Below are 19,097 nucleotides of genomic sequence, written 5' to 3' on the forward strand. Positions count from 1 at the left end.
GGACTATAAATAGAGCAGCCTGGGCTGCCACGGACTGCTTTTGGTCTGCTTGAGTTTCTTGTTTAGCTTGGGAAAAGCAGAAATCCAATGTGCCAAGGAGATGAAGGGCAGTACAGACACTGGTAGCAGAAGTTTCCTCCAACTAGTAACTATCTTCCTTATTTTCAGGTACACAAATATAGCTACTTGTCTTTCCTGAGCAAACACAACACTGTAATTCACTTGTGCTTTCCTCCAACTCTCTTAGTTGTTTGTTGTTTGGCTTTTTCTAAGCAAACTTTCACCACGAAAAGCTGTCACACATTTCCCTGCAACACGCTTCTCATGAGGGAGTCCCATTCCCTACTTCTTAAAACAACAAATAAGATTAATATCGAAATTAAGCACTCAGAGGTAATATGAAGTTCATCTTTTTGAGTGCATGGAGCATTAAGAAGTGTTGTTTAATTAGTTTTTGCTGTTAGTCTGTACCACTATCATCTAGGCTCACTAGGAGTTCACCCTGGAGTTGCTCGTATAAGGAATGGAAACGGCTGCTGCAGGCCAAGTATATAATAAAAGTATATCAGCAAAAGCTCAGTGCTGCACTTGCCATTCTTTGTTTTTTCTTACTGACATCTATAGAGAGCTTTTTCTTTGCTCATTCATTTGCTCCACCCAGAATTACTATTAAAGAGGGAAACCACATTTCCCCCAAATTCTGCTGCTCAGCATGCCTTTCAGCAAGTAGATTTCAATTACAGCACAAAGCTAATGGAGCTCGTCTTCGAATGACACACTTTAGACTCAAGAGCTTGACTTGCTTCTTTGAAGTGCCCATCCCTGGCTTTACAAAGAGAGCTACAGCCAAGACTGCAGAACAACAGTTCCCTCTACTCTCTTCCACCCAGAATACACCCTAAAAGGGACAACACTAAAAATAATTTCAGGATGCACCCTGTTGTGCCATGTATAGCAGAAGATGCATTACCTGTGTTAGATAGATATCTATTATACACACATGAGATATTACACTTTCAAGTAAACCATCAAGTCCAAGCAAAACTTTGCTCAAGTCTTTGCTTTCTGATAAATATTTAGCCTACGTACCTTGAAAGAGCACTTGTGGGCCAACATACAACTAACGTGCTACACAACCTGCCTTTTGCTTGCCAAGCCAGAATGAAACCTGCATACGTATCTGCACAAAGAAGTTAATGCTGCACAGTTTTGGCAGATGGACAGACCTCATTAACCTTTGCTCAGGGATCTCAAATTCTGGGCTCAGCCTTAGCAGCTCCAGTGCCTGCCCACAGTGTTGGAATGTTTCCTTGCCAGGGCATCCCCACAGTTCTGGCCACGCTGCAGGACCTTCCCACTGCCAAGCCCTGAGCAAGGCATCCCCTCCATGCAGGAACAGATGCTACTCATCAAACTTCAGAGCTCTTGTATTAGAAGGAAACCTTTGTTCCAATTTCAGATACCTCCTGGTTTGCTGCTCTCAGTCGTTGTGCTTTTATCTCCACTGGCTCTTGACAAATGCAGGACACAAAAGGCTCTGAATCTGAAGGCAGCCTAGAGCTGAGCATTAGCCTATTAAAACCATAGACTTTCACATGAGTTTACAGTCTATTGCAGTTTTCCTGCCAACCCCTAGCTGCTACACAGGCATTCATGATTTCTCTGCTCCACAAGGTCTAATAGCCTGTGAGCCTTTTCTGCCCCGAGGTGCCGATCTTTTTCCTCAACTGGCTTAATCAATTAACATTCCTGGGAGTTAACCGGAACAATTTTGCCTCACTTCCATTTAGCTCAAACCTTCTTAGACCAGAAGAAAAATGTACAGTCTCTCAGTCCAACCCTGCTCTCCCACAGCCCCAAAGCAGCTGACTGACGCAGCACAGGCTGTGCGTCTCATTTCTCTTTTAAATTTGTGACTTAGCTGATTCAGTTCAGATCCATCAGCACATTCAGACCATTAAGACTTGCCTTCCCCCAGCACGTGACTTGCTGCAGCAGAAAACTCATCAGCCCTCCAGCAAGCAGAGAAATAGCTTTGCTAAGATTTCAGAACTATTTCCATGCAGTCTGAAGGCTCCTCACAGCACGAGCTCTGCACTCCTGCCATCTCTCACTACCTGACCCTGGCTTTAGCGCGACCCCTCTGACAGAGCTCCTCACCTTTCAGCCCAGTTTCCTTTTCTAATTTCTACAGCCTCTGGCTTCCACACTTCCCTTATTTGCCACTAGCCCTACCTTACTGTCCAGCATTATGCAGTTTCCTTTTCTTCCTGCATCTTGCTCAGACAACAGCTGACGGCAGGACCAGCACAGACATAAGACCTCAGTGCCTCAGCAAAGCAGCCTCTTCTTTTCAGGAGCAGCCCATGGAACACTGGGCTTGAGAAGCAGGGCAGGTGACTTGCCTGAATTTATCAGATAGCAATTTCTCACTCCAAAGCCTGAGAAAACAGAAATTCTTTGCAAAGGGACACACCACACAGGAGCTTTCTTGTTTTTAGCATGGGCAAAGCTGTCATTTTCCCACCACAATCTTGTTTCAGAAATAGTCAAATCCTTTTAACTGAGACTCGTATCTGTACAAACAAGCCAGCTGTGGGCTAATAACCAGACAAAGAATGTGATCAGTGAAACAATTAAATTATGAACCACTCCCCTCAGTACACACACAGAGGGCAGTAAGTGGATATGCATGTGAAAAACAGCTGGCAGAAACATTGTCTGTTCAGAGAAGAAGCATCAGGTAGGCAAGAGGAATCACAGAGAGGTTTAGGCACAATGACAGCAACAAAGCTATTCTGGCACGGTTGGTTTTGAAGAAATAGTGAATGCTGAAGGTTGCCAAAACATTCTTTCAGTTTTTAAAACAGGGAGTTAGCTTTACTAACTTCTGCTGCAAAATGATGGACTTCCAAGGACTGCACAGTGTTCTCAGGAGCACAGTCCTTCTCTAAGTATCAAAATGTTTGAATGATATACTTGATTCATATTGAAACAATGCCTCAAATAATTTTATTTGTGGAATACAAAGTTAAAAACAGATATAAGAAAAAAAATCAACAGAACACTAAAAACTTATTACAAATCCAAACTAAAATAATAAAACAGTGCATTTTGTGCAAGAGTTTAATTTGGATGCCATCTTCAACAAAAGCTTTACACTGTTAAACCTGGATATTTAGTTCTCATTGTAGTTTCTACAGTGTATTAAAGAATTCTAAGTCCTTTAACAAACATTCTAACTAACAAATTCCAGTAAGCACAGAGTTTCTATGGAGGAAGCATATAGTAGCTTCCACTGCATGAATGCATATGGACATCACTACATACAAAACAGCCAAACAATTCCACAAGCACAAATGGACTTGCATTGTGGTTAAACTGAACACAGGCAACTCATGTGATTGAAGTTACAGGTTGTGTTAATGGAAAGGCACGTTTCATTTTAATGTCAATTTACATTTCCAGAAAGTAAAAGTTTTATGCCCAAGAAAGTTTTCCCAAGTCATCGCAGCACAATCAAACAACTCTTAAGTGCATGTATCTCAACTTTCAATAGAAAGATCTGGTTTCTATTTCTTTAATCCAGTTCTAACAAGGGAGAAATTAAATTAAAAGCAGTAGGGCCCTCCTTCCCATATTTACAGACTGCAAACTATGTTGCTTTCTCATCAGAAATCCCAGTTTTCCTGTCAGACTTTGTTAAGCTTCGTAACTATCAGTACCCTCACAGTTTGGTCAAAGGCACCACAAACACACAGCCCCTTTTTGTCAGGGCTCCAGTCCAGGCTAGAAATCGGCTGTGTTGACAGAGTCACATTCTGCAAGAGGCTGACAGAACCTGCCACCCCCATCTCAGCTCCTTCCGAGTCCTTCTTGGAGCGCTGAGCCGGGTACTCACTGGCAGAAAGAAAAGTAAAACATGCTCTTAGAGTTTGCTGAGACAAACAGCAATATCGTTCTGCTCTCAAAAGACCACTCAGAAAGGTCTCTGCTGTTCTCAAGGCAAATGTCTTCAAAATGATGAGCCATCATATCCAGGTATAGCCACGCTGCATACTTGGTAAGTATCTCATAGCAAAACAATGAGACAGAAGTTTTGAGTCCTGATATTTCTCTCCTATAGCCTTTTATCTTTCAACAGTGATGCTTTTGCCACAGGCAAACAGTTCCACCTCAGCTGCCCCCCCTGAAACTTGATGCATCTACTTCACTGCATTTAGGATGACTAAATTATTTTGCTATGTAGTGTGAGAAGACGCAAAGAATCATTGAAAGTCCAGGCTTTCAATATTTTTTCTAAGATATAATTGCTCCCATGAGAATTTTACGAAATCTATTTTCTTCTACTCAGTATTAACTGGGAATATAATTAGATCTTGATTACATTAAGAAAAGTGAAAAGGGCTGATTTCACTCATGCTGTTGCAATCCCATTCTTTTAGGAATTAATTCAGGATTCCAGATGAATACTGACACCAGAATCATTTTTCCTCTGTACTTGTAGCAGTAATTCTAACTAGAAGTTCTGAGCTTGGAAGTGGGACCCTGCATGCCATTTTTAGGACGATTCCTTCTTAAAACAATAACCGGTTGTTTTGTTTCTCATTCCCCCATTATAGACCAGAAGGTCTGTAACTATCCCTGTCTGTAACCATCACTTACTACTTCCAGAGATGAAGGCTCCCAGCTCCTCCACTCGTCATAAATACATCTCTGTTCTGTGGGAGGTGCCGAACCTGCCATATGGTGGATTTGTGTGCCTAGGAAACAATCAGCATTGTACAGAAGTCATTTACAGCTGAGCTTTGCAAGAAGGGAAGCAAAAATGCACTGCAGTTACCTGTATGAAGAGACCTCCCTCCGCTGCAGGGGCACTGGAACTTTAAGGCCCCTTCCAACCCAATCCCTTCTAGGATTCTATGACTGCTGTACTTGACACTGGAACAACCATTCTGAGGTACCTTCCCTCCCTCCTGCCTTAACCTTGCTGTCATGGAACAGCCAGTTCCCAGGCAGAAAAAGCCCCACTCCAGTGCAGAGATAAGGCAGCAGCAGCCCTACCAAGGCCACCACACTACTTCAGCTTCTTCACGACCGGCCATCTTAGTATGGCTAAATGGGTCAAGTGGCTGTAAAAGCATGTCTGGAGCTTTGTAGAAGTACTCAATTTCCAGACTCTTAGGTGACATCGTCACCATGGGGCTAATTTCACCATCTGACATCTCTAAATAACATTACTGTAAGTGAATGTACTACAAACGCTGTGCAAACACAACTGAGCACCTAAAATTCAAATTTAAATCTCAGCCAGGCAACAGAAATCTGTAACATGCATGACCTGACCTGATGCACATCTGTCTACAAATGTCTGAAAGGAAACCTTTAAATGCAATTAATGAAAGATAAGAACTTCCTCTTTCACAGTTTATTACTACAGACTCTAACTCAGTAAATACTTTCGTGCTATCTGATCAAACCAACGTCTTACCTGCTTTGCCTGGTGATGTGGAAAACAGTAAGTTAAAGATATTAAATGGAAACTCAGCCATAAGCCTCTCTCCATATGTCCTCACTTAATCACAATACTGCAAATCAAAAATGCTTGGTTCTGAAGGAAAATCAGTATTTCCAAGGCCCACATAAGGCCCATACAGGCAGGACAAAAAAAAAAAAACAACACAAAAACATGTTCAGAGGGCTCCCTTTATTTCTGGATATATTTAAGATTTGAATTTGCTTGCTGATCACAATTTGATGCAGCCTGCAATGTACATGACCCCCAGTCTACGGGCACAGCTGAGTGCACAGAGCTGCAACAGGAGCCAAAGACCAGAGGAGCCCAAATAACAGGCTTTGAAAGAGAGGAAGCCTGAGGAAGCACTGGCATCAGGATGCATGGGAGTCCTTTCAGTGCCTGCTTGAGGGCCATGCTATCACACAGCTTGCCCCACTAACCTGGGATCCTACTGCCTCCAAAGACAACAATTTTAAACCTGCGGTGCTTCCAGCTACTTAAGAGACAAACTTCTGTAATAGATGCTGCTAAAGAAGTTATCCACCTCCCCATACCTTCTCTGAAACAGAAGCAAATCCTTTAGTCGGGTGCTGAGTCCTCATATCGAAAACATGGAATTTTCCCTCCAGCGACGTGGCCACTAGCTTGTTCATATTCACATCTTTTCTGTCAAACTCCACGCTGCAAACCTGGAAATAGAGAAATCAATACATGCAGCCACTGCTAAAAACATACATTTGTGTGTGTGGTTTGCAAATACGTAGCTAACCATTGGTCATTCTTACAACAACACCAACTGGGCAGTAACACGATTGAAAACACACGCACAGAAGTCAGAGTGAAGCCATGTTCCCATGGCACCTTACCCCATTCTTAATGTTGGTCTCCCATCGCAGTGACATGGTTTTTAAGTCAAACAATTTAATGTCCCCATTGTCGTATCCAGCACAAACAACACGCTCCTCTTGATTGTAAGCATTGCCTGGACACAGAGACAGAATTAATCAAAATACAGAAACCCCTCTTAGGCTGTAACTTTGAGTTGTCTTAAGTCAGCAATTTCAACTTAGATTTATGCCAGCAAAGCATTACTATAGTAAGATTAAATGAGCAGGCTGTTTTTCAGGCCTGAAAGGTATCGAAAACACAGCTTCAAACCTGGCAGTCCTTTTCTTTAAACAGGGTCAACAAGTTTTCATTCCCCCTGCCACGCACTGCCTGAGTTACACAGACTGCTTCAGCTGCTGCAAACCATGCTCAGCAGTGCTGAGGAGACACTGGGTGTTACCACAGCCATCACCAGCCATCTCAGCACTGCTTCCCAGCAGCCAGGCTCAGGGAGGCACAGCAGTGGCTGCCAGAAGTTCACCTGGATGGAGAGCGCAGAGTTTGGGATGGATGTGGCCTGGGCTCCAGCATCTGGAACTCAAAGGCAAATCTAAGGAAGTACGAGGCCACTTTTCTTTCCGTGAGTCAAAACAGAAGGCAAAGATCTCAATAGCAACAGGCACTGAAGCTGGACCTCCTTGCCAAGAAATGCCATCTCCTGTTTTGTTATTATAATCCATGCATGCATTAGCAGTTTGCAAAACTCACTGCCTGACTCTGGAAGCAGAAACAGAGCTAATCCAGAAACACCTGCTGGTGTACAATGCAAGCAGCTTGCCCTTTATAAAGGAAAAGTGCTGAGCACGAGTCAAGCACCTCTGCTGCCTTTATTTAGCTCTGAGGATTGTCACTTAAATTAATGTCTTAATGCTTGACAGCTGGAACTACACAACACCAGCTATTGGTTCTCCGTGCACAACCTCACTTAGACCCCTCCAGAACAAAACAGTTCCTTTGCTTTTACATTCCTAGACATAGAAATTTTCAATTCCCATGCTAGGGCTGTAAAAATGCCCATGAATAAAGCTTATCTGTGAAGCAATTGACCATAGATGGTAAGAAAATGATGCCTGAGCCAACTGCCACAAAACGTGATGAACAGCCTTTAAAATACATTGGAAACACACAAATTTGGCAACACTGAACAACAAACCCTGCCTTCAGTAGTTTGATAATTGTCAAAATGCAGTCACATTAGAGGAGGCTGTTGTGATGGGTTACCAAAAGCCACAGTCCAGCAGTCCCTTTTGCTCTCTCCCTGCGCAGGTTCCATGTTAGCGACAGGAGTCTCCTTCTGCCGTGGGTCCCAGACCTTCACAGTGCCTAAGGAGGAGGGCAGAGCAGTCAGCCTTATGGATGCACCATTCTCATGTCCCCAGGCAAAGGCAGCCGGACCCCTCCAGGCTGCTTCAATGTATAAGGAAAAGCGAAACAGGATAACAAACAGAAACAAAGGAAAATCACCTGGAAGGCGTAAGATCTCCATAGAATCACAGAATGGCCAGGGTTGGAAGGGACCTCAAAGGATCACGAATCTCCAACCCCCCTGCCACATGCAGGGCCACCAACCTCCCCATTTAATACTACACCAGGCTGCCAAGGGCCCCATCCAAACTCCAGCTGCTATTTTCTATTTATTCTGCTTTGTATTCCTTCTGTCTCTCACTCAGTGGCAAGAGTATCTTTAGCTGCCCTGCAGCTCCAAAAGCAAGGAAAGGAAACCCATCCCAAGCACGGGTTGGGTTCAGTAGCACGGCCGGGCATGGCTGCCCTCCATCCCAGTGCCCACAGACCTCATCCAGGGATGATGGATGGTAAACTGAGCAGAGCTCACCCACTCACCATCTCGACTGCCCGTCACAATTTCTGGTGCACCTTCCCCAATTCCCAGGCCTCCTACACCATCTATGCTGTTAATGATTTCCTTGTGACCTTTCACAGAATACACGGGTATTTCGGGAGCTTCTAAATTCCTAGTGAGAAAAGAACAGATAACACAGCGCCGCCTTCAGCAGTCAGCATCGGTGCAACAGCCCAGCTGCAGCCTCCCCACCAGCCCAGATCTCAGGAGCACGGAATCACAGAATGGCCAGGATTGGAAGCGACCTCAGGGATCACAAGTCTCCAACCGCTGCCACACGCAGGGCCACCAACCTCATTTAATACCAAGCTGCCCAGGGCCCCATCCAACCTGGCCTTGAACACCTCCAGGGCCGGGGCATCCACAACCTCTCTGGGCAGCTGCTCCAGCACCTCACCACTCATAGTGAAGAACTTCCCCCTCATGTCCAACCTCAATCTCCCCTCCCTCAACTTAAAACCATTTCCCCTTGTCCTGCAGTTATCTATCCTTTCAAAGAGTTGATTCCCCTCCTGTTTGTAGGCTCCCTTCAGGTACTGCAGGCTGCACTGAGGTCACCCCGCAGCCTTCTTTTCTCCAGGCTGAACAAGCCCAGCTCCCTCAGCCTGTCTTCATATGGGAGGTGCTGCAGCCCCCCGATCATCCTGCCGCTCTCCTCTCCAACAGCTCCCTGTCTTTCCTGTACTGCAGCACTCCGGACCCGAGGCGCTCACCAGATGCTGAGGCTGCCTGCGAAGTCCCCCGTTGCCAGGTGCCTCTGCTGCAGGGAGGCGGCCCCGAAAGTCGCGCATTTTATCGGCTTGGCCTTTTCGATCTGCAGGAACAACAACAAAAAAAAGGCAGGTTGGGCGCAGCGCCGAGGACCCCTCGACCCGGAGGGGCCGCCCCGCATCACCACCGGCTCTGCCCGCTCACCTCGCTGAGCAGCAGGAGCCGCCCGCCGCGCAGCTCGTACAGCTGCAGCACGCCGGTGCCGCGCGGGGCGCTGCCGAGGCACAGCAGGCGGGCGCTGCACGGCACCCACTTGCAGTCGAACACGGTGTAACTCAGCGACTGCTGCACGTGCGCCACCACCTGCGGCCGCTCCGACCCCGCCGCCGACATACCGAGCGCCGGAAGCGCCGCGGCCGCCGCGGGAAGCCGGAGGGAGGGCGGACCGGAAGCAGCCGCAGGCACTTCCGGCCAAGGGCCACGCGGCGGGTGGAGAGGCGCGAGCTCCGGTACGGCGGTCGTCGCCATGGAGACCGAAGCGGCGGACGAGAGCGGCTTCACGAGCGTGGCTTCCAAACGCGGGCGGAGGAAGCGGAGAGCGGAGGGCGCGGAGCCGATGGAGGCGGCGGAGGCGGCGGAGGCGACCGGGCTGCGGCCCGGCAAGAGGCCCGCCTTCCCGCCGCTGCCCGTCGCGGCCCTGGGGGTGAGCGCGGGGCTGGGGGGAGCGGCTGGGCCGGGGGGATCCGCCCGTGTTCGCTGCTCACCGCCCCGCTGTCCGCAGGTGGGGAAAGGAGAGGTGAGGAGGGTGCCGGTGCCGGCCAACAGGTACACCCCGCTGAAGGAGAACTGGATGAAGATATTCACGCCCATCGTGGAACACCTGCAGCTCCAGATCAGGTTTAACTTAAAGACGAGGAACGTTGAGATCAAGGTGAGCGCTGCTCTGCGTATCGTCTCGTTCCTCTTTCTCTTGTTCCTTATGTTTTATTGAACCCGTGTTTTGTGATCACCTGCTGAAACGCTTCCGGGATGCCGTCATTAGAGCCATTCGCCCTCCTCGAGGTGCCTCCGATAATCACCCATCTCTTCAGTTTCTCCCTTCCCCCAAGCGTAGGCTGTAATAAGGATTCCAGAGGATCGTTGTGGAACAAATCACAGGATGGTTGGGTTGGAAGGGCCCTCAGAGCCCGCTCAGTTCTACCCTCCTGCCATGGGCCAGCTGCCCCCCACCAGCTCAGGCTGCCCAGGGCCCATCCAACCTGGCCTTGGGCACCTGCAGGGATGGGGCACCACAGCTCTGTGTGCAGCCTGTTGTTTTAAACACAACGTACACTGCTCGTGTCTTTCAATAGAACACAACACAGAAGTGGCATTACAGAAATGTGGCTTTGGCTTTCTTTTTTATGGCTAGCTTTTATCTCATAGATTTTCCAAGTCCTGATTCTATTTGCCCCTTCTTAATTTGGAAACATAACTTTGTTCTGCAGACCTGTCCGGAGACAAAGGACCTCAGTGCTTTGACAAAAGCAGCCGACTTTGTGAAAGCATTCATACTTGGCTTTCAGGTGGAGGTGAGTCTCCAAGAAGCCGGGTTCTGGTATTGCTCAAACTTGATTGAAAATTACATTAAAGAAATCAAAATCTTCACAGAGGTTTTCCATAATGTTTGAAATTAAGACCGATGTTTGATGCATCAATAGAGATACATTACTGATGTGATCTGTTTGGGTGTCTAAAGAAAAACTTGGAACTGTGTGGTGGTGGTGTTGTAATGCTCACACTGATAACAGATTTCTGAATATTTTAGGATGCTCTTGCTCTCATCAGATTAGATGACCTTTTCCTAGAGTCATTTGAAGTTACAGATGGTGAGTAGTTTCTGCTGTGCTATTCAAGCAGCCCACATGCACTGCCTGAGCACATTTTTGCTCTTTTCCTCTTCTCCACGTGTGTCACTTAACCTTGGGGATCAGGAGAACCTTGGTGCCAGTACACAGCATTACTATCTAGGTCCAGGAAGCTTGCTCTCCCAGCACAAGCCTCCAGATTTTCATCCTTGAAACTGTCAGTTTTTCAGATCGTGCAATTGATTGGGCTTTTCTCATCACCAGAAATCTTTTTTTCAAGCTTAAATGTCAGAAGGAACGTTTTGGGGGAACACATCTGTTAGACTTAAACTGGAACTGGGTTCTCTTCCTCTTAGTGCTGTGATAGCAGCAGGAAGCAGACATCACAAACATTCACGTGCTGCTGGGAGTCCCTGGAGATGATCTCAAGGAGAGCAGCACCTAAAATTGCTGTTTCAACACGTGTTGATTGCATGCTTTTCCCTTTGTTTGAGTAGAGGAAACGTTACAGAGGATACACACCGCTGCTGCTTGACTGAGTGCTTTGTTCTCGTTTTAGTCAAACCTCTGAAAGGAGACCATCTGTCAAGAGCAATAGGGAGAATAGCAGGGAAAGGTGGAAAAACAAAATTCACTATAGAAAACGTAACAAGAACACGGATCGTTCTTGCTGACTCGTAAGTACTGACATCCCTCCCGTCACAGTGCAATCCCTGAGCTAAGCCAGCCAGCTTCCAGGAACTGAGAGGGCTTAAGTTGCTGTAAACTCCTGTAAATCATTTGTCTCACTGATGCTGAAAGTGCTGTTTTTCGTGAGCAGCGTTGAAGGGTTTGACCTTCTGTTCTGAGTATCGTGGGCACATTCAGAACTGCTTCCACGCAGCTGAAGAATTCCTTCCTGTGAATAACAAAGTTGAACCTTCCAACCCTGCAGCTGTCATTTCGCAGAGCTGCGACGTTGCAAACTGTAAAAGCATATCCTTAAAAGGATTTAGGAGAGGTTCTACCCTGTGGAGGATTTTTATGGTGACTGGAAAACAAACCAGTGAATGCAACTTCTGCTTGGTGTGCTTCAACTCCAGTGTGAGGGAGGTGCTATTTATTAATGACGTTCAGCACTGCATTTCTTACATTAACTGTTATTGCTTTGGCTGCTTTTTACAGGAAAATTCACATTCTAGGATCTTTTCAGAACATTAAAATGGCACGAACAGCAATTTGCAATCTAATTTTAGGTAAGTCCTGGTGCCAGACCTTCTCTATTACAGCAAAATGGTTGTTTTGAAAGGTGCTTTCTGCAGTCTCACCTTGCCCCCTGCTGTGCCTGCACCTGCATTTGGAGCAGGTAGCTTGCTGGGAGGTGGTGGTTGTGCCTGAGAGGAGGGGCTCAAATTCCCCACACTGACACAGATGTAAACATCAGAGCAGAACAGCATTTCTGTATCGCATGTACTAAGATGTACTTTCTCCTGCAGGAAGCCCACCATCCAAAGTTTACGGCAATATTAGGGCTGTGGCCAGCAGAGCAGCTGAAAGATTCTGAGATGCAGTGGTGCTGCTTTACTGAGGACTGTGGCTGGGGAGCGTGGGTGCTGCGGGCACAAACTGTGCAGTCACAGAGGCTATGGAAGCACTCTGCCTTCTGCTGGACTGGGAAGCACAGAAGGAAAATGGGACTGTTTGTGCAGTCTGATATACTGCAGGCATACTGTCTGCTTTGATCACAATCTGTGTACAGCCATTAAAAGCTATTCTATAAATGATGAAACCATATACTGAAGTATGGGTGCCTGATTTTGCTTTATTCTCAAGCCAAAACGTGACTTGAGAGTGACTTTCTGATTACCCAAGTACTGCAAGACCGTTCACAAGACTTGAGAAAGCCTTGAAGTCTGGAGCTGAAAGCAGTCAGCAGCGTTAAGTGTTCATAACCACAGACCAGTCAGCATCTTTCTGTAAAAAGGAAGCTCCCATTGCAGTGCTGAGAGCAGGCTGCTGGAAGAGAATCTGCTACTGCAGCAGTGCATCACAGGAAGAGACAGTGTGAAGGCCAAGAGGGAAACAGCATCTCTGCACTCAGCTTCAGAATCTGCGCTTATCTGGATTCCTGTTTTGTTCTCAGGAATGATCTGCAGGGGCATCTGAGTAGTGATGCTAAGAACCTCCAGGTAAGGCCGTGCCCTGGCAGTGCCCATGCACTGGAGCGCAGACAGCTGCCGGTGCTGCACATCCTCCCTCTTAAAATGCTGCCTGCAGCAGGAGGGGGAGAGACTGCGCAGCCTGGGCACCTTATTGCTGCCCTCCCCACTTAAACTCATTACCAGGACTTACGCAAAGCAGCTCAGTTTAGGTCTGTGAATCAAAACAGAAAGTGAAACGAGATCCAAAAAACATCAGCAAATTGAGGAGGTGTTTCTCTCAATGTTTGAGTTAACTGTGCAGCACTTTACAGCTGGATAATACTTATGTAGCCTGGTAACGTTTTTACAGCCAAATAAATTCAAGCCTTCAATCACTAATGGATTTAAGATGTGCAGAGCTGTCTGAGTTCCCTTTAGTTACCTGTGAAGTCTGATCTGTACTGAGAAAAGGGTCCAAGGTAGCTCAAGGAAAAGCAGTGCACTTCCCCAGTAGCAGTTTGTCCATTCTCTGTATGTCAGTTATGTCAGTGAGCTCTAGAGGCAGGAGGGGAAAGCGGGGCGTGGATGTAGGAAAGTGATTTAATCTTCCTCCTAAAGCAGGTGTGTGCTGACACTGACCTGAGCACAGGGCTGCAAAAGGCAGCCCAAACCAGGAGGGAGGCCCCCACACCTTCAGGGGCTGCCTTTAGGGTGCAGGAATCAACAGGATGCATGAAAGGCAACAGCAAACAGCTCCTGGGCTGCTTCTGTGAAGGGATTTCACCACCAAGGACTGCCTTCACCAGCAGAGGTGATTTGCCTTGAGAAAGGAAGCTGGCTGTTTCCACCTGCAGTAAGGTTAGAGGTTTGTGTTTTCCAACAGCACAGCATCAACCACTGTGAGTTTAGCCCCGCTTATCCAAGGCGTTTGATCTAAGTAGAGATTCGGATGGGCCTTTAAAAAAAATACAGAAGTTGTCTGGAAACACCTGAACAAAGCCTAGGGGTGCTCAGCTAAGGGACAAACACTCTGAGCAGCAACTTGCTCCTAGAGCAGGGCATGGAGCTGCCCTAGGTTTATTGGGGAGTGTCCAGGTAAGTACTGAGGCACCCAAACCAAGGTTCAAATATTTTATTTTGTATTCATATAGTATGAAGGTTCTTATAGTTCCCACAACATATGATGTAGCATGCAGAGGAAAAACTAAACATTCAACAGAAATCATTTTTCCCCACACAAACTAAAAAAAAAAAACAACCTCATCCCTCCCCTTCCAATCCCCCCTGAAGGAAATAACGGCAGCACTAATTTCTATACCAACAGCCCAGATATGCACAAGCAAGTAAGAGAAATCAAAAGCATCTGCTAAAATGTTTGTAACAAATACTTATGTACAAAAAATTCACAAAAGACCAGTTCCCCCTTGAAGCAGAGCACATGGCAGTTGACACTGGAACAGATACAACCACTGGCTGGGATTATAAGCCACGTACTGATCCAGAGGAAGAAAGTTACACGTAGTGGAGATTTTTGTTTTGAACATTAACATTTACCAAAGTTTGGCAACATTATCGTTTAAATTATGCAAATTATGTAAACAAGAGGAACATTTCAAATCGATCTACATGCAAAACTTCATGTCATGCAAGGACACCAAGCACCTGGATTTCTCTCACAGACAGAGCCCATGGATGTGCAGCACTCAGTCGAAGGAACAGCTATGGCAGACAGGTGCTCGATAGAAGTAGATTCAGACAACCTGCACTTTCCAATGCTGATTATAAAACAATTCTTTTTTAATAGAAAAACTACTATACAGGAAAGATGTACTGTCCTAAAAAATCTAGCAAATGTTTTTCTTCCAGCCAATAGTACCATTGCAGAAAAGGGAAGGGATGATATAAAGTTGTAAAACATGGCTCGCTACTTTTATATCACACAAATACATCAAGTTACCCTCGGTTACAAATTATGATATGGACAAGTCTAGAAAAGAAAAAATTCTCCAGGCAAAGGACTGGAGAACTGCAAGAGGTATCAATTTAGAGGGCGTGAAGTTTTCCTCCTCTGTGGCATAGCTTAACAAGATTTTTGCCCGTATGAATCCCATATACATACATATATATATAAATATATATATATATATATATAAAATATTACCAGTTATTTATGCTACCTGTAATGTTCTTTAAATGCAGAGGGGAAACCATCACAGCTGAAACAAGAGAATTTAAGTGGCAAAAATGCTTTATAATCTACGTCCTGCATAAAGTAAGTAGATGGGGATCCTGCAGTTACACAGACCCTAATTTCATTAAGGTAAGCACAAGAGCAAATCGATGTGTCTAACACCTTGAGCAGCCGTGTCTAAAATGACTCCAAAACAGCAGGTGAGCATAAACTTTGGGACAGCTGTGACCACCCCCAGTCGCTAGGTGACAAAATCTAGTGGCCATCGAAGCGTTCTGCACTTACTATTTGCACACGAGGGCTGGTTCTTGGCAGTAGCATTAAACTATATTAAGTAGAACTGTACTGAGTTATTTAGCAAAGAGACACAGTCCCTGGTAATATATTAACAGGTATAAATAAACTTAGTCTCCTGTGTTACAAAACATGTCATTAAGGTAAATTAATCAGAAGCGATGCTTTGTCAGCCAGTCAATATATAGAAACATCTGAACAGTCACAGGAAAAGGAGAAGAGTTGACCTAACACCCAGTTAAAATTTTACATTCTTCTACTATATATATAAAACTGTGTGAAATAAAAGTAAGGATGTATATCCATATATTGAACTGTTAATATTCTGCTTGGCACTTTGTACTCTAGTTTCGTTTCTGAATCAAGTATATTAAATTAAAGCCCACCTAGCTACTACATATAGAAAGCTACATATATATCTATATATAAATACACACACACATATATATATATAGATAGATATTTCCTTGTTATAAAAGATGAAGAAAAATAAATTAAAAAGCCAACCCCTTCCCTTTCTCCACCACACTGATATGCTCTTTCCATCTTTGCTGTCCTTCAGACTTTAAAGTGCTACACCGAGTTATTGAGAGAATCAAAGTTCAATAACACTTAGTTGGCTTCACGAGGCTCATGTTGGAAAATGTGGCTTCACAGAGAAAAATACTTCCATTTAAATACACAGAGAGCATTGCTGGACGTCTTGAGCAGATCTTCAGAGATGGAGAAGAAAGCAAAAGTGTTGGGTGGTGCCCTACAGAGTCACACATCTACCACCATCTTTTTGTGGATATCTAGGCCTCCTACGACCTGGGAGAAAAACAAGCACTTGTAAGCAAGTCAGAAGGGAAAGTCAGCAAGAAAGAAAGTGCACGCTGCATTCAGAAGACACATCTGTGCCTACTGCACTCACTATACTTCCATATCCTCTCCAGTCTAATCCACATTTCCCAAGAGCAGTGTGCAATGCAGACAAATTAAGTGTCACCCAACGTAATTACACGGGCACCAGGCACACCATCAGCCCGGCAGAACACTGCAGCTTACAACACTTTGGTTTCTCTCCTCCTCACCTCCTGTCCTGACTTTGTATCGTGTTTCCACAGCTTGGCTGAAATGCCATCTTCTAGAACAGCATTTAAAGCAGTGCATCTTTGAAAGGGGAAGATAGGAGCCCTTGCAAAGCGGCATTCACCAGTCTTAGGATGCACCTGCTCGTCCTTCAAGAGCAGAACTCTGCCGTTACTCTCCCCATAAGTGACACAAATCCCACCATCCTGGCCTTTGTACAATCCCTGCCTTCTGCAGAGGGTGATAATCTCCCCAGGCTCTCTCCCTGCAGAAAGATAAACCTTTCTAAGGGGTGATTTGGAGCAGGCACCTACTTTAGAGACAGGGAGATTAACCTGAGGTTAACCCCTGCGGAATGCTCCATCTACCACCTCTGAGAGAAGTGTTTTAAAGAGACACCTGCTATAAAATACTGTTCTTACACTTTCCAGGTAACTTGAAGCATTTCTTCACTCAGTGGGCTGAGTATGCTTGCCCACTGCTCTTGATTTTTTCACTCAGTCTATTCTGTTAAGCAGCTGGAGACTGTGAGAACAACTGAAAGCTCTGTTTCTTTTTTATCATTGAAAACAGATAAATCCAACCTCCTGTGAAAAGCCAGTAAATTGCAAGTTATCTTTAAAGCTGCTTTTTTCTTCACCAGCACGAAGACTTGAATCCAACATACATCCTCATAGCAAGCTAGCATGCATCTCTGTATTAAAAAGTGTTAAGGTCTGCTCTTGTGTTCAGTCCACCATACCAAACTGAGTTTTCCTGAGAGGTTACTTACAGCACAGAATTCTTCAAAGGATATTCTTCCATCACCGTCCTTATCTGCATTAATTATGGTTTTATCTACAATTTGCTGTAACTGAGTGTCTTTGAGATTGTTCCCCACCATCATCTTCAGCACCTGGAAGAGCTCACCATTTGAGATGTAACCATCTTTGTCCATATCGTAGATGCGGAAAGCAACTGCAGAAGTAAAACATACATGAAAAAAAACTTTCAGCAACAAATGAGGTCAGGGGAGAGCAATACACATTCAGCAATACACCAGCTGAGAGAAAAACACTGCATTTTAAGTGAGTGTGAGCTTCCTGAAAACCACAGAACACCAAAATCTATATAGTGAATGGGACTGCTAGAGAGCTTGGAGGAAAATAGCTCAGAAGTGTTAGTTAAGACTCTTTTAGTAATAGGACTCTATCAACACTAAACTGGCAAATCTTCACTGTCCCAATTAAAGTGCCCAGGTACCCAGGTCCATTTGCAAGGGAGACAAAAATTACAACAGATGAATCAAAACCTCACCTGGTTATTTTGCTGCAAACTATTTCATGTAAGACTGCATCTGTTTTCAGCATTTCGATATAGCAAATTTCTTTCCTAAACTTATATTGTGTCTCAGTTACTGCAGGCTGCACCCATGACTGAACCCATCCCCTCCTCACACCAAAGGCTGGGTCACAAGTTCCTGAGATGCAGTTCTCAAACAAGATGAGCACAGTGCTGTTGTACCAAACTACCAGAAATCCATCGTGTTTTTAAGCTCCTGTGAAGTACAACACACTGTTAACAGGTCTGTGAAATAAGTATCCTTAAATGTTTTTGACTTTTTTTTTTTTAATATGGGAAGCAACTGAAGATCCTCAACCTCCTGAGCTCTCCCTGCAGAAAAGAGTGCTGCCAAATGCTTCATACTAATGAAGTGATCAAAAACTCCCCAACCACCACAATGGTTTACCACTATGAAGATGACTCCAGCCTTGCTGTTTTCTTAGTGTTACCAAACAAAGAGTATATTTTGGAGGAGTCAAGTTTTGTTTAGGAAAAATGAAGTCAAAATACTTACACCTCAATTTCTGTTCCTTATCTCCTTTGACACTGAACTGGGAGACTCCTTCTATAAATTCTAAAATACAGTACAGAAAGTAATTTAAAAAAACAGTGTATTTTTAAATAAACCACAGAAAACTTCACTATGCAGAACTGATATTGACAGCTCCCTGCTCCCACCCAAGAGAAGCAGCTCTTGGTAATTCCTTTAATCACAGCTCACCATCACACACAGCATAGCACGATCTTTCCTCACTGCCTCTTATTCACAAGGGAATTTTGGACAACACACAGCACTTGGATACAAAGGAAAAAGCCACAAGAAGTCAATGTTTCAGATACTCTATAATTCTCCCTAGAGAAGTATGAGTGGGTTTGTAAAGTCCAACTCTGGCTTTAGCAGCTTTTTCCATATTCATTAACATTTCAGAAGTCAGCTCTGTTAATAAAAATGAGATTTATTAACATTGTCCAAATAAAAGCAGAAAACATGAGCAACCTTTTCTAGTGATGAGCTGTAAGAGAGATCTGTATTAGCTCAAATGGATGTTGGATGTTGCCACCTCTGAGAGTCAGAGGCTGTTAACAAAGTACAAGTGAGGACTTCTGACCTGCTAATCTATTTCAAGAAATATTTAAGATACATTCTTTGACTTAAAGTGAAAACATTTGTTTTCCATTTGAAGTGTCTGTCTAAAACCATTAGAAAGACAACTCCCATAAATGAGATGTCAACAGAAAAATGTGGACCTCTCACAATTCAGAGAACTGTTCT

At 44.9% G+C, this 19,097-nt stretch overlaps 3 protein-coding genes across 3 annotated transcripts in view; 1 reads left to right on the forward strand and 2 right to left on the reverse strand.

Annotated features, from left to right (window-relative positions):
- Nucleotides 1–2,993: 2,993 nt before the first annotated feature.
- On the reverse strand, nt 2,994–9,385 carry DNAAF10 (dynein axonemal assembly factor 10). Its single transcript, XM_042883331.1, has 8 exons — nt 9,183–9,385; nt 8,981–9,081; nt 8,249–8,379; nt 7,628–7,729; nt 6,385–6,500; nt 6,073–6,207; nt 4,666–4,763; nt 2,994–3,900 (listed from the first exon to the last, which is right to left on the reverse strand). The coding sequence occupies exons 1-8, from the start codon at nt 9,369–9,371 to the stop codon at nt 3,693–3,695; spliced, it is 1,080 nt and encodes a 359-aa protein (XP_042739265.1). The 5' UTR covers nt 9,372–9,385; the 3' UTR covers nt 2,994–3,692.
- Nucleotides 9,386–9,438: 53 nt separating this feature from the next.
- On the forward strand, nt 9,439–12,598 carry PNO1 (partner of NOB1 homolog). The gene is made up of 7 exons (XM_042884714.1): nt 9,439–9,681; nt 9,760–9,909; nt 10,466–10,549; nt 10,786–10,846; nt 11,385–11,502; nt 11,990–12,060; nt 12,301–12,598. The coding sequence occupies exons 1-7, from the start codon at nt 9,505–9,507 to the stop codon at nt 12,366–12,368; spliced, it is 729 nt and encodes a 242-aa protein (XP_042740648.1). The 5' UTR covers nt 9,439–9,504; the 3' UTR covers nt 12,369–12,598.
- Nucleotides 12,599–14,062: 1,464 nt separating this feature from the next.
- Nucleotides 14,063–19,097, reverse strand: part of PPP3R1 (protein phosphatase 3 regulatory subunit B, alpha) — a 33,093-nt gene continuing 28,058 nt past the window's right edge. Inside the window, exons 4-6 of the mRNA XM_042882205.1 lie at nt 18,339–18,398; nt 17,274–17,458; nt 14,063–16,240 (exon numbers count right to left, since the gene is read on the reverse strand). Coding sequence (XP_042738139.1) covers nt 16,193–16,240; nt 17,274–17,458; nt 18,339–18,398 — 293 coding nt within the window. The 3' untranslated portion in view covers nt 14,063–16,192. The remainder of the gene's footprint in view (nt 16,241–17,273; nt 17,459–18,338; nt 18,399–19,097) is intronic.

This window comes from Lagopus leucura, unplaced genomic scaffold (genome assembly GCF_019238085.1).
Source record: "Lagopus leucura isolate 7727_CA_CO unplaced genomic scaffold, USGS_WTPT01 Super-Scaffold_73, whole genome shotgun sequence".
In the NCBI taxonomy this organism is placed as follows: Eukaryota; Metazoa; Chordata; class Aves; order Galliformes; family Phasianidae; genus Lagopus; species Lagopus leucura.

Excerpts from the sequence above, each read along its gene's own strand:
- PNO1 (XM_042884714.1), top strand. The coding sequence starts at position 9,505 with ATGGAGACCGAAGCGGCGGACGAGAGCGGCTTCACGAGCGTGGCTTCC. Across the intron at positions 10,847-11,384 it reads GTCATTTGAAGTTACAGATG|TCAAACCTCTGAAAGGAGAC; the intron begins GTGAGTAGTTTC and ends TTCTCGTTTTAG. Across the intron at positions 12,061-12,300 it reads AATTTGCAATCTAATTTTAG|GAAGCCCACCATCCAAAGTT; the intron begins GTAAGTCCTGGT and ends TTTCTCCTGCAG.
- DNAAF10 (XM_042883331.1), bottom strand. The coding sequence starts at position 9,371 with ATGTCGGCGGCGGGGTCGGAGCGGCCGCAGGTGGTGGCGCACGTGCAG. Across the intron at positions 8,380-8,980 it reads GCAGGCAGCCTCAGCATCTG|GAATTTAGAAGCTCCCGAAA; the intron begins GTGAGCGCCTCG and ends TTTTCTCACTAG. Across the intron at positions 7,730-8,248 it reads TGTGACGGGCAGTCGAGATG|GCACTGTGAAGGTCTGGGAC; the intron begins GTGAGTGGGTGA and ends CCTCCTCCTTAG.